This window comes from Ammodytes marinus, assembly GCF_949987685.1.
Source record: "Ammodytes marinus genome assembly, chromosome: 4".
NCBI lineage: Eukaryota > Metazoa > Chordata > Actinopteri > Uranoscopiformes > Ammodytidae > Ammodytes > Ammodytes marinus.
Window position 1 is genome coordinate 12,817,246 of NC_137233.1, and position 14,133 is coordinate 12,831,378.

Sequence of the window (14,133 nt, forward strand, 5' to 3'; positions counted from 1 at the left end):
CACGTCTATGAACAATGTACGGTTCAGAAAATATAAAGTATCCGGAGGACACAAAGTAGGAAAACAATTTCTGGCACCATTTTAACAATATGGACTATAAAGGTAAATGTCAAACCCCTAGCCTTAAGTAAAGTATTTATTTTTCACCCGGATGTAAGACGTCTACCAATTTCTTCCGGCACAATCTGTTTGCACATTGCCTTTCAGTGTTTGCAGTATCCATAGCAACAGAGATCTTCTATTTCCCCTCCAGTGGGTTTTGCCATTATGGAGCAAGGTGAATGCACCTGAAGCGCATGCTATCTTTTTAACCATAACATTGTCCTGACAAGGCTTGTACGGTTGACACCAGCTAAAACATGAACCAAACAGGCCTGGCACAGGATAAATGGGAGCAAACCGGCTGGAGAAATGAGCAAAAGTATGCAAACAAAGTGCTATTAAGCAACTGGGCAGAAGAAAGACTCCAGGTAGGTCTGCTTGATTCCCCGTCTCACAAATATTACTTAATTTGGTTTCTTTAGCATCCAACTTTAATTATCTACAAACAACCTGCTCTTATTTCTAAGTTGACACGACACATGATTCTAATTTCTTTCTTTTTTTTCTTACTTGCCATCTATGTTTTTAATTTGACATGATACATGATTATTATATCACTTTCTCCTCTTTATTAATGTTTTAATGTGTTATTGTATATATTTGTGTATGTGTGAATGTATTTAGTGTTTTGTATTATCTGTGTATTTTTATTAAGGACCTCCCTCGAAAATGATTCATCTCAAGGGGTTTATCATTCTATTAAACTCTCTCTCGTGTTACGACTTAGGTGTACCACTTCAATTCAATGTGAGAACACATTCAATTGTGCAGATCCCAAACATAATGCCATATCAGTGGGCAGCCTGCCAAGGGTTTTTGTAGCACCTCAGTTGGTAGTCAAATCTATAGCAAAGTTATTAGGCAGCTGCAGTTCAGCTACATCAGCACAGCCCTGGTGGTGGCAGAGGCTCGGGCTGGAGACTAATTGCATTGACGTGTGGTTCGGCAACGGACTGCTGGTTCAGGATCTGAAAGGAGCAATGACTGAAGAAATACTGTACAACAGGACCGATCGATAGTGAAGTGTGAGCTTTGCTGAGCATCGCGCTGGGCTCATTGCTCAAGTCCCTGTATATCCCCCCCTCCCACACACACACACACACACTCCTCACTCCTTCGCAATGTCTGTTTATTATGTCCAACACAGTTCACTCGGGAACACAAGACAGCTAAAAGCACCAATCGTGTAGACTACCGGCCCCACTGGGACTTCAAGCCAGACGTTTCTGAGAGAAGATCTGCCCTGCTGAGAGCTGAGGTCAGCCTTTAACTGCTCATTCATGGCATTAACAACAATTGAATGCCTGTCACAGCCCTGCAAGTCAGGGCTTTCTTCTCCAGATTGTGGCCACTTCTGCATAATATTGACGGCCAAGATAAGGGCTTGTGATAAAACTCTTTATGAAAGCAAGTTTCTGGTCGGACTCAGCAGTCGTGAAAAATGTGTAAAATCATCATCCCTACTGGGCACTGAAAGGCTAGTTAGAGCAATTTGCAGCTGTCACATTGTCAGCCGTTTGAAGATTATTGTAAAAGAATAGGTCATGCCCTCTATATCTTAATCCAGCAAAAAGCCAATTAATACAACTGTGCCAATATGACTGTGTATTGTCTTCCAGGGGCTTCCATCCAAGCTGTTATTTGCCCACTGTGGCCCACCATCCTCTCATTACTTGGTCACGCAGTATGAAGAGAGCTATGGGCGTGAGCGCACCAATGCTTTGCCCACTCTGCGACCCTGGCATCCAGACAGCTTAACATGGCAGCATGAGAGATCAGACCAGCCAAGTTCTGGTAAAAACACAGTTTACGGATTAGGGACACACTACAATTTCTGAAGCTTGAAAAGTTAAGATTTGCTTTAAAGGGTTCAAAGGACAATTTTAGCAATGTTTGGCAGCCTTTCATTACATATCTGCTTGACCAGCTCTAAGGATGTACACATTTATTTTTTAATTTTATTTTTTTCACTTGTATTTTGCTATGGATCCCAATAACTCCAAACTGTGCACACACACTTTTTCTTTTTTCTTTTTTGTTGTCATTGTTTGTTTTATTGTTATTATAATAATAATTGATTATTGATTTATTTTTGTCTGTTTGTCTTTGGGGATAAAAAAAAATTGTTACATTTGTAAAATGATGTTTTGCTATATTGTGAAAAATCAATAAACAAAGTGGTAAAAAAAAAAACACAGTTTACATTGCCTTACCACCACTGCCTGAAGGTACAGAATATACATGGGAAATGATATATTAAACCATCCAGGCACCAGTGCTATGAATATAGAGCAGGCATACTTCAGCGCCTTAAATTTTGTACCAACTTAACACATCAGCAGTTGTGCTCATGAACAATTAAATCTGGGTGGCCCCAGATGCCTTTTATTGTTCCAGATCAGTCGCCAGTGTAATTAATGGCTGCAGTAACATGGTAGTTAACTTTTTTCTCTCTTCTCTTTCCTCCTTTACAGCCCCTGCAGCCAACTTTGGCACGCCACAGTCCACAAAGCACCATTTGGAAAAGCAGCAGTCACACCTACCATCACTGACTGTGTACAGGTCAGCATACCAGAGGCACCCACTTAGTACCTTCTGCCAGAGCCGCTTTGCCAGGGCTTCACGCATGCTCTCCAGTCACCTCCATGCAAACAATCACAACAACAAGGACCTGGATTTGAGAGGACGCCCGCTAACACAAGTCCCTGATCACTGTTGCGGTCTACGTCCACTATCACAGCAGGCTTTGAGACAGCACTGTGGCACTTAAATTGCCTTTGCATGCTCCCTGTTACTTTCCGGAGGCCCCAGACTAAGTGGTGCTTCTTTGTGATTCCTCTTTTGTATTACTTGCATGAAAAAAGAAATTAACAGAGGCGACCATTTGGGAAATCAAAAGGTATTTAAAAAATTAAACTTGCTTCTCATTATGTTGCTGCGAGGAGTACTGTAGGTTTACTCTGTGTTGTATGGTGAGTAGTTTCACTGTTCATATATCTATGGATACGCAAGTGTCTGTGTGCAAGCAAGAGGAAGGAGGGGGTTATAAATTGTGTCTGCCCTTCCAGAGGATAATTACATGCAAATTATTCCTTTCTCTCTGCACGGTTAATATCTGAAACTCAAAATGGGCTGTTAGCACTACCCTAGATACTCTCTGAAAAAAAGGAAACCACATACTGTAATGATAAAAACCATTATAAAACAAGTGTTAACGCCAGAACTGACCTGGGTATCTAGGCAAAGGAGAAGCCATGATGAGTCATCCTAGGGAACATCTGAAGAGACTTGTCTAACTCCTGTCCCATTGGGTGTTTAGTTACAAGCAATCAAAGTGTTTAATTAGGAAGAATCAAAGATGCTTATGTTTGATGGTCAGCCATCTGTGTCTAACTCCCTTTCTCCCCGCCTGCCTGTTGCCTTACAGTGCAGCCGAAGCCCAGTCTACGCTAGTTAATCACTTCACTTTACTGCTGATGCCTCTGTGTTATGGGGAGTCTATTTCTGAACACAAAGCACTGTTGTGTGTTTGCCTTGTGAGCCACATGATGGTGCTATAGCAGCATGTCAATCACTGAAACCTGTCAGTGTGTTTTTGAAGTCCTCACCATTACAGGGTGCACAGAGAAGGAACTAGCAAACGATGAGGGATCTTTTATTTTGCATTGGTCTTACTCATGTTTCCATTGTTAATGTTATTGCTCAGCCATTAATTACAAATAAACAACAAGTGTTTAGATTGTTCCTGTGTTATTATATCAATGCTTAGCAGTCACATACATATTGGAATATATATTTGGCTTGTACTTATTGTCGATTAATATGCAATGAATGACACATTTTTTGTTTTTATTTGATGTTATACATCAGGCAACATAATAATTAGTTGGAACAATGTACAAAGAAACAAACACATTTCTTACAAACTAAAATTCTTTATTTTTTAAACAGAGTTGGAAGAGTAGTGACAAATGCTTTTTGAAGCTCACCTATTTACATTGCAAGACCAAGCCATTTACAACATGTCACATTTAAGAGCAACTGTAGATGATTGCATTGTATCAGGCCACTGTGTAAGTTACATGTGTCCTACAGTGGAGCAAAGTGATATATTATCACCACATTGGCCAATCTCTGTAATATGTTAGAGTTGAATGGACTCGTTTACTCTGAGATTCTGTATGAATTATCTTTATAGCTATAGAGTTTAAGCATCTGGAATGATATAAAACCAACTTTATGGCAGGAAGGGTCGGCAAATCAAAGAAGCAAACAAACATGGCAGCCCATCTGGCGTAAATCTAAGCACACAGGAGTTTGAATACCTTTAAGAGTCTAATACTTTACATCTACTGCCAGGGATCAAGACATTAGAAAACAAATAAGTCTTAATTCAATACCCAATAAAATAAAGTAAAGCAGTTAAGACACAGAAGCTTTGTTGAAAGGTGCGATCTTAGTAGCACCTCAAATGAATGACAACACGTTGGTTACAACTTCACATTCCGGAGAGGGCTGGGTTTAGCAAAACCCACTCAGTCAACAAGAAACTTGATGTTAAGCATGCCCTTCGGGGGATACTCCATCAGCACCTAATCTTATCATCAATGGAAAACTCAGTGCAGGTTACACACTGGTCTGCCGAGGCTTCTTATCAGGGAGTGAAAGGACAAAAGGGAAAAGTATGCCTCTTGCTGCAGAGAGGACACTCAAATCCTCATCTACGAAAGCAGGAGAGATCTCATCAGCGTCAAACTTCATGGTGAACTGGCGGCTGAGGCAATAGATCGTGTGATCCAATGTGACACACTGGAAGGCAGGGCAGTGCTGGAGCCTTTTGGTGCTGCACTCGTACCACAGTCGAGCCACTGTGTGGTAGCGGTGCACGCTGATACCCAGCAGTGGGTTAACAATAAACCGATACAGAAATCTCCCCATGGATACCAAGTCTGCTGTTCTGTCTTTGCTGCCTATCAGCAGACCTGGCCTCCAGGTGTTGGTTTTGGGGCTGTAGCGTAGCAGCATACATCTAAGAGATCCCCCGGAGACAAAAAGCTCCCCGCTGCACACTGTGACGTGATGTGCCACTGCAAACGTGTCATTAGGCAGTGGAGCCACGAATGTCCATCTGTCCAATCGCGGGTCGTAGCGCTCCACCGAGGAGAGGCACTCCCCTCCGATGGCGTAGATGCAGCCCTCGAGAGCTGCCAGTTTGCAGCGGGGCCTGGCTTCATTCATAGGACTGATCTCCTTCCAAATGGATGTCAAAGGATTGAAGCAAAACACTCGCTTTGAGGGTGTCATTTCTCTGTCGGTGCCTTGACAGCCCACTGCCACAAATAAGTAGTTATCCATTGTGCACATGGCGCAGGCTTTAGAGACGACCTCCTCTGGGATGGGGCAGAGTTTATGCCAGGCGTCTTTGTAGTCATCATAATAGTACACTGCACTGGATGTCCTCAACTGCCCTGCCTCGTTTGGTCGCCTTCCCGTGTTCCTCGTCCAGTCTTGAGGGTCGATATCTGCCACCACGACAAACCTTCTCCCTCTCGTTCGCTGCTTCCGGATTTGGTCGCGCTCGCCAGCCATTAGCCGCCCATAAAGGTTGGGGTCCCTGAGCACCTGCAGGTAGTTGTCTGACATGACTCCCAGGGCTGCTTGCTGCACAGAGGTCTGGCCATGTTTCTTGGCCACACACAACTCCTCCAAACAGTTCCCCAGATCAAGTTTATTCTTCAAGCTTTCCACATCTGTGCTGTCGTCAAAACTTTTCGAGGGAGGGTGTAACACTGGAGCCCCCGCTGCCGTCTCTAGATCTGCCTCATCTGTTACATTATTAAGGCCCTTCCTCTCTGTTTGGGGAGAGATGGTAGGGTGAACAGAGACGGACTCATCGCTGGGTGAGTGAATGATGCGATTTGAGGCGCTTGATGTTAGAGAAGAGATGTAGGGCTCAGACTGCTCAGCTGCAGACAGATAGCTCTCCTTGCGTATGAGCAGAGGCTTTGCAGGGTGCCTCAGCTTGAGGCCTTCAAGAAAGGAGGGATCCTCGACAGGGCACGGTGGTAAAACCAGATCACGCATTATGATGGGGCCCAGAGAGGATGGAGATTCTGTGGGGCTGCTGCCACGACTTCTGAACTCTGGCTGGGACTCAGTTGAGTTTCTCTCAAACTGACCCAGCACACTCTTTGAATCTGTAATAGAGTGAGAGGAAGACTCGACATAGTAATCATATATCTTTCCGCGCACAATCTGGTCTCCTGTTCCTTCCAGCACCACGTTAGCATCCTCCACTTTGATCTCTGCCTTTGAGAGGAAGCTGGAGTAGGCCCCCTGATGCTCAAAGTCCTGCCATAACTCCCTGCCCACACCGACTATGCCGTCCAGCTTCTGCAGAAAGCAAGGAGAGCGGCGCCCCGTTGTACTTTCTGGCGGGCGAGGAAGGTTCAAAGCAGAGCCAAATGAAATATTACCGGTGGTGGGCACCTCTGCCTGCTTCAGATGAGTGAGTAGCTCTCCTTTAATGCTAATGTCTCGGTCAACATGTGACACACTAAATTCATCCTCACTTTCTTCCTCTTGGCGCTCATGAGCTTCTGCTGGCGTTTCCTTGGTGATGTCAGATGTCAGGTCATCAGTGGCTGTGTCGGCGTCGAAATGTCTGGGCCGCTCCCCCTCATTATCCCTGACATGTGAGCTTTGACATGGCAGTGTCGTCTTGCAGTTTTGGCATGTTGCATTTTCTGTCTCTCTGTCGTCTTTGTCGACACAGAGCTGAATTTTCTGCGTATCCCTGGAGCTGTAGAACTTGTAGGCCCAGGAGACCAGCAGCACCGCAGCCACAGAGAGACTCAGTTTCAACACCAGCTGCATGTCGAACTGGCCTCCCAAAAGATCGGCGATGGGCATAGCTGTAGCAAAGAAAGTCGTCGGTTGGCTGATCCTATTGAATATTATTGTCGAGGCATCTCAGCTGACGGTATAGCATGCTGTCTGGTTTTCATTACAAGAGAAGCTGTGAGCTGATGACTGCGCCTCTTTGCACCAGAGGATCAGGCGTAAAATGATACCTGTAGAAGCATTATTTGCATCCCTGGCTCTGGAGAGGGCGGGACACTGCTGGTCATGCACCACCTGTGGCAAGTCAGAAGCAGATCCAATAACCAAACACAGAATATGTAAATAGCCCATAGATCAATATTTGGTTATGCAATGTGATGAGTCACCCAAGCATTTCCCCATAACTATCCAAATGTTATCGAAGAAGTCTGGTCAGTAACTTTCTTAATCCACTCTATTTCCAATGTTGTGTAGGCTATGTTGTTGTGCATCTTTTTCTCACTGTTTACCTGAGCAGGAGTGGGTCAGGTCATACTTTATTATGACAATCTGTAAAAAATGTCCGCAGAAATATTATGATAGATCATAACTTCCTCAGACAGAGGGTTAGAGTTGCAGGAGGAACACATTGTTTGTATAAGGGGTGGGGTGTGGTGATGGGTGGCATTTATCAAACACTTAATAACCAGGATACATCTGTTTGTACAGCCTTGCCACAGATCAAAGGTCCTTTTCGCGGCCCGTGCATATTGTAAAATGACTCTGCCTGAAGAGAAGCTGAAGATTACTGTTGAACAACACAATGGCAGTCACTTGTTCTTACATACAGATCAATATCAGATGGAAACTGTGTGCATACAGAGAAACTATGACACTCACTGTCATTCATTTCTATACACTATACTGAGATCCAAACATACATCTCTGTCACCTGGGACCCATGTTACTCAGTCGCCGTTGACAGGCTGTCATTAGTGTTGCAGATAACACACTGGCAGCAGGCTTCGGTCAACAACAGAATAGTGTTTATCTTAATAGCACTCTGTGAAACATTAAAGGTGCATCTCATAAAGGGGCATGCAGAAGGATGTGTGTCAGGTGTCCTAGCTGACATGGGTGCTGTTTTGTCATCCGATAGCTGAGCTTTCAGAAGACATCAAAGAAAACCGGATCCCGCAAGCATGGTTGACTACTGAATAATTCAGAGATGGGCCGAAGAGGCCAGCTCTTATCCCCGCCATTGCTCCTAGCTCAGGTGAACTATTCAGAACACTGCTGGGGAAAGCAAACACGATGGTCAGCTGTGCGCATTGTTGCATGGAAGCACTTTCACCTCTTCTTGCATGTGCCATTCATGGTAGGTGTGCAACATGGGCCTGGCCTGAACAAGAAAAGCGTCTTCCTGTAATCACTATGGAGATTAGTGAAGCCTGGTAGGCAGAGGAGGGATGTAGCAAGTATATAGCAAAACAAATTGAATGAGCTAGTTGAAATGAAATAAAGAACTAGTTATGAGCGTAAGGTAATTCAAACTGTACATGGAAGGGTCATAACCTTCTCATAAATCAACAAAAAAGGTGTTGACTTTAACTGAGTAAACAGAACAATTCCATCATGTGTGAATACAATGTTCACATAAAAGCTTGTTCTTGTTTTCACAAGGATGTACCTATAATAAGGGGCAATTACCACTAAAAGGAACAATTAAATGGTTCACAACCATGGCTGTAATTGCAAGTATTTCTGGGTAGCCCCATATTCAAATAGTCATAGTCGTATTTATTGTGTTGTTGGAACATCACGGATCAGAACAACTGTTAACATTGAAAAAAAATTGTTCAAATGTGTAATACACAACAAATGCAAGACTTACTGATAATGCAGGGTGATAATGCAGGGTGATTATATAAAGGCAATTTTCACATTCTCAACTGTGTTTAGAAAATGGGCTGCATATGGTTTTCTCCCTTGAATGTGAAAAGAAAAATCACAGAAGTGCCTCTTGAATCAAAATAAAATTGATAGCTGAGTTATAATGTTATACAGTGGGTGGACAAGGATTTGTTCCCTTTGCTTCCCTCACTGGGGGCAAAAATTAATTCAAGGCGCATATGAGTGTCCGTTAATAATGTTTGTGCTATGCAGCTCTCATCTCCAGAACACAGTTATATGAATTGTTCTTTAGCAAGGTGAGGCAATATCCCAAACGGGTAGGTATATCCTTTCTATTCCACTAAGCCTTAAAAATGTTTCCTCTTACCTCCAACCTGGTTTAAACCTTAATCCCTTAATACATATTTTGTCCTCAGAATAGCATGAATTGCAATTCTTGTGAAGTCCAAAAATGCTGGATTATTCTGCATTAAGCTATTCACTTTCATTGTGCGAGAGAAAGAATACACACTGCAATGGGCTAACAGCAATGTCAGACTCTCCTTCAAGTCATATTGGGGTGACTACATTGAGAAATATATGTGACAAAGTCATTTTCAGAATTCAGCTGCCTCTGTCTAGGAAGACTGTCCTTCAAATGCTCCTCACATGATGACTTTATCATAACATGAAATTGTTACAAATGGTTGGAACAAGCTAGATGTACTGGAGTATGCAATATTAGAAGCATGACCTGTACCCAGCATTACAGAAGACTAGACGATGCACATATACTACTGAACAACAAAACACAGTGGTAGAAGTAAAGTCAAGGCTTGTACGTTTTATCATCTCTCCATTTTAATACAGGTGACATGAAACAAATGCAACAACCCTGTTTACACACGCTGCCTCAGGTGAACACCTCCCTGGAATGGCGGCTAAAATGATCCTATAGCACTGTAAATGTCTGGGTAAGAGTTACGTATTGTACACAATGTAGGTCACTTAAGATAGTATGTCACAAGTACTGTAAATAACTTGATTACAGGCCTGTGACAATGAGTTGCAGTGCTGTCAATTGCAACACACCAAAAGGAGAAATAATTGTCAAACGTCACATGCACCACAACCCCAAAACAGCAGACATATGTTAGATTTTTTTTTTATTCTGTCCTTGCAGACCTGCCATATAGATATAAAAAGCCCAGATGAGACACATAGAGGCTGTTAACGTTTCTGCCCTTCCAGCCAAGAAGTATCTTTGAAAACAGTGTTGAATGAAGTACAAACAAAGGTGGAGAAGTGTAAACTCCAACTATATCAGCAACCATCCCTCACCATAACCCATATAACCTCTTTAATTATTTTCAATATTTACACTGATGTACACAAAATACACTCAAAAAGGAGATTTTTTTTCTTCTTCTAGTCTCTCAATGCATTTAAATCTTCTTGTACATTCCGAGCCATCAGAAAAAAAGGAATACTTGTATATTAATAAAAAAGAATGTTCTCTTGGAGCATCTGTGTTTGTTTCCCCGTGGTTCATCAGCTTGTTGCTAATCAGGTGTATCCCAGGACATGTGACAGATGGGGTGTGGTAGTTAAGGTGGCAACGCTTACACCAGTTCCACTTTTCACATATTCAGTCAACATCAAAGACATTTTGACGCATCCAAATAAAATCCAAATGCTTTTTTCTTTTTCCATTCAAAATCAACTCATTTATTGATCAACAGGCAGACGTGGGACAAGAAACGAAAAAAGGTGTAACTGGGCAGGGCTATATAGGAAGTGTGTATTATCGTGTTCATCATGTTGTTCTTTTGATATCCTTATCTCGGTTATTATTTTGTTACAAAATCAGTGGAGCGCCAACCTGAGGTGGCACCGTTTTCTGATCGACTGAAGCATGGAGGGCCTGTGGATGACTCGAGAAGGATTGCGGGATTCGTGGGAAGTGTGTGTGTGTGGATGTGGTGTTAGAAGGGCAGGGGTGTGTGTGTGTGTGTGTGTGTGTGTGCGTGCGTGAGAAAGAGTGAGAGCGTCTTGGATGAGGGGTTTCACGTCATTTCCACTGTCACTGTGAGGACAAGTGCCATCCACGCTAGTCCAAGCACGCCCATGCGGGAGGCCCCATCTAAAAAAATCAAAGGAACAGAAAAATCAAAGGAACAGCCAATCAGAAAGAGTCACACTTCCTCATGAATAATCAAAGTTATATTCATTCAAAGCAGTGCAGTAATATTGTACATTCATCGTAATTTGTATGACTTCACTTATCAAATGCAATACATACAATGTGGTATTTGTATTGGTTGTTTCAAAGTTTCAAAAAATTATGCATTTGTCAACTCCCGAATGAGCTGTATGCTTGAGACAACAAATACAAGAACAAATTGTGACAACTTTATTGATTTGAGAGGCATGTTTTAGGCCACTGATGTTCTTTATGCTTTAATTGTTTCATTTTGATAATTAAATCTGAGACTATTTAAGAAAAACTAAAACAACAATCAACTATAACAAAGTGTATGACATCAAAATACAATTTTGCAGACCTCACTGTCACAAGTTTTTGAACACAGTGACTTGTGCTAAAAGAAGAAGTGATTTCACCCTCGATATACACATGTATTGTATTCTCACTGTATTGTTGATATTTAGTTCCCTTTTTTTCAAAGTCACATTAGTGTCTTGGACTGGAGTTGTGTTGATCTCATAACAGTCTTGCCAATGCGTATGCTAATGCTAAAGATACCTATACAACCTTTCTCAGTATTGGAAAATCTTCTCTAAGCGGTTCTTTGAAATGCACAACAATTATTCCAGACGAGTCAATCCTATATATTATTTAGCCCAATATCACAAATGGCAAATTCCTTTCAAGTGCTTTACAATATGTACAGTATGTGACACCCTCCATCCTAACACCCTCCGTTAGGATGAGAAAAAGCTCCCCTAAAAAAAACGTTTAATGTGGAAAGAATGCAATAGATGCGGTGTGAACAGAATAGTATGATTGCAGTGCGGACAATAAGGGTGACACAATTCGATTAGATTGAAGTAGATAGATTGTAACCTTACATAAAAAATGGATCCTGATGGACGTTGACTTATATAGACAGTATAGGGCACAGACCTTTGGTGCAGCTCAGACCGATACAAAGATATCTTGAGTCTGAGTTGTTGTGGGTGGAAAGTTGTGACTGACTGCGGGTGTGGTTTTTCTGACATAACCAACTGTTTCAGATTTTGCCAAGACTGTGGCTACGCTAACAATCACACTGGCAACAGCAAGGTGTGGCTAGACTCATTAGATTAAATGTTTGATATGGTTAGCATTTGAAACAAACAGCTAATTAATGATGCGTGAATGAAAAATAAAAAAAAGTCTCCCTGTCATGATTACTCACTCTCCACAATTCTATATGATCTGACATTTGAATTCATGGTATTAAGTTCTGATTATGGAAAATGATTCAACAACTGAATCTTCACAATAAATACTTCATCTCATTCTTTAATGGGCTCATCCAACCATAAGATCATCATCCGAGGTCCCCCTTCAGTCTACAATCATAGATGGAAGTTGCCCAGCCATCTGTTTGCCTTGTGTTTTTGGCTCAGACCTCAATGCATTTCTGCCAACCTGAATTTGAACTGGGACTGATTCCCATAGCAACGTGCTCTTTTTAATAACGTTGAGCTGGACTTGTCGTGCCAAATGAAAAGATAGTGCTTTCTTTTTGCATATGACCACATGAGTGCATTGACTCGAGAAAGGGCTTGAGTCAAGTTAGCTGATTTCACACAGACCTACCTGATATGTCTGATTGTGGCAATGACAAAAACGAGGATTTAAATTTGAATTTATTATGGAACTATGGAAAGTGACAAATATAGCATGTTAGCTCAAAACATTTAAATTTATTTTAATTACTTGATTATGGCTCCTGGCACTTCTGTTATTGTTATTTTTGAGTCAATGAATACAAAGTACTTCAGTCGAGACTTTGTTAGTTGTAATGAATTGCGCTTAATGATTGCACAGCCGTGTCTCAGCCAAGATAATTCATCACCCACAATAAGGTGACAACCCAAACATCTGACACCTCCACCAGCCACAGGTACAGTAGACAGGCACAGTACTATGCGGCAGAGAATATGTCACATTTTGTCCTCACTCTCGATCTGGTCTTAAATTCTGTTCATTGCCATACAGCGCTGCTCGACAAGTTGTCTGGGAGACTGGAATTCTGACAAAGATGAATGAATAAACCCTCATGGGAAGCGTAGTTTTCTTGTCTGCGGTGGCAATGATTGACAGACGGAGGTGGTTCTTCCCGCTCGCACCAGGCGAGGAGTTAGGTATTCAGCCATTAAGCCAATGGGCATGTGTACTTGTGACCTCTTGGGGCCATGTTGTACACCAATTTGAATTGCATGCAAGGCATGTCTGCGCGTCCATGCTGACCTGATTCTGTCCTTGCTGTGACACACCTGCTCCTGCGCTTACCATAGCATTTGCATATCAGATTTGCATCCCTAAGGTATGACTAGCATAGATGGGAAAGGTAGGGGAAAAGAGAGGGAAAAACAGAGAAAGGATTGAAAAGGAGAGAACTGGAATGCGCGATAGGAGAAGAGAGAAATAATGTGATGTTTTTAAAGTAGGAAGCAGGAAAAGGGAGAAAAGATTGAAGCCTGTGTCGAAATACAAGACTGTTGAGATCTCGTCAAACTGTGCAGTTCAGCTTAAAGACAGCTCCGCTTGCCATGTTTGGGAAACAGTTAACACTGTACACTGGGACAAACATGGGTGTCACAAACATGCACAAGGTAGTATGCACTATGCAATTAACATTCAGTTCATTTTCAAGTTCATCAACAAAGGCTCTCTCTGTCTCTCTCTCTCTCTCTCTCTCTCTCTCTCTCTCTCTCTATATATATACATATATATATATATATATATATATATATATATATATATATACTGTATATATATATATATATATATATATATATATATATATATATATATATATATTAATAATAATACAAACTAATAATAATGCTTATGATACATGCATACTACTTATCATTATTGCCATTATTCCTTATTATTAATATTTATTATTATTAATAATACTAATAATTTTACTTTTCTTTATACCCCTGTATCTAAACTCTGTTTGCCATTTCAACAGGGTCACACTTGGATTTCAGTCTTGGTGAGTCGAGGACCACTTTATTCCCATTTAAAACCCATCTGACAAGACTCTAAACTCTGTTCAACCTGTTTTATCTTTG

General features: G+C 41.7%; 3 protein-coding genes across 4 annotated transcripts in view; 1 reads left to right on the top strand and 2 right to left on the bottom strand.

Moving 5' to 3' along the window:
- Positions 1 to 359: 359 nt before the first annotated feature.
- Positions 360 to 2,872, top strand: cfap107 (cilia and flagella associated protein 107; the record flags this gene model as incomplete). The annotated part of the gene is made up of 4 exons (XM_080025940.1): positions 360 to 470; positions 1,250 to 1,360; positions 1,722 to 1,896; positions 2,577 to 2,872. 4 exons carry the CDS (start codon positions 360 to 362, stop codon positions 2,870 to 2,872), a joined length of 693 nt encoding a protein of 230 aa, XP_079882066.1.
- A 1,210-nt stretch (positions 2,873 to 4,082) lies between these two features.
- klhdc7a (kelch domain containing 7A) lies at positions 4,083 to 7,124 on the bottom strand. The gene has a single exon (XM_080025640.1). It carries the CDS (start codon positions 7,012 to 7,014, stop codon positions 4,729 to 4,731), a length of 2,286 nt encoding a protein of 761 aa, XP_079881766.1. The 5' UTR covers positions 7,015 to 7,124; the 3' UTR covers positions 4,083 to 4,728.
- A 2,604-nt stretch (positions 7,125 to 9,728) lies between these two features.
- Positions 9,729 to 14,133, bottom strand: part of igsf21a (immunoglobin superfamily, member 21a) — a 180,409-nt gene continuing 176,004 nt past the window's right edge. For both annotated transcript variants that reach the window (XM_080026172.1, XM_080026171.1), the window contains exon 10: positions 9,729 to 10,960. In XM_080026172.1, the coding sequence (XP_079882298.1) occupies positions 10,884 to 10,960 (77 nt within the window). In that variant the 3' untranslated portion in view covers positions 9,729 to 10,883. The remainder of the gene's footprint in view (positions 10,961 to 14,133) is intronic.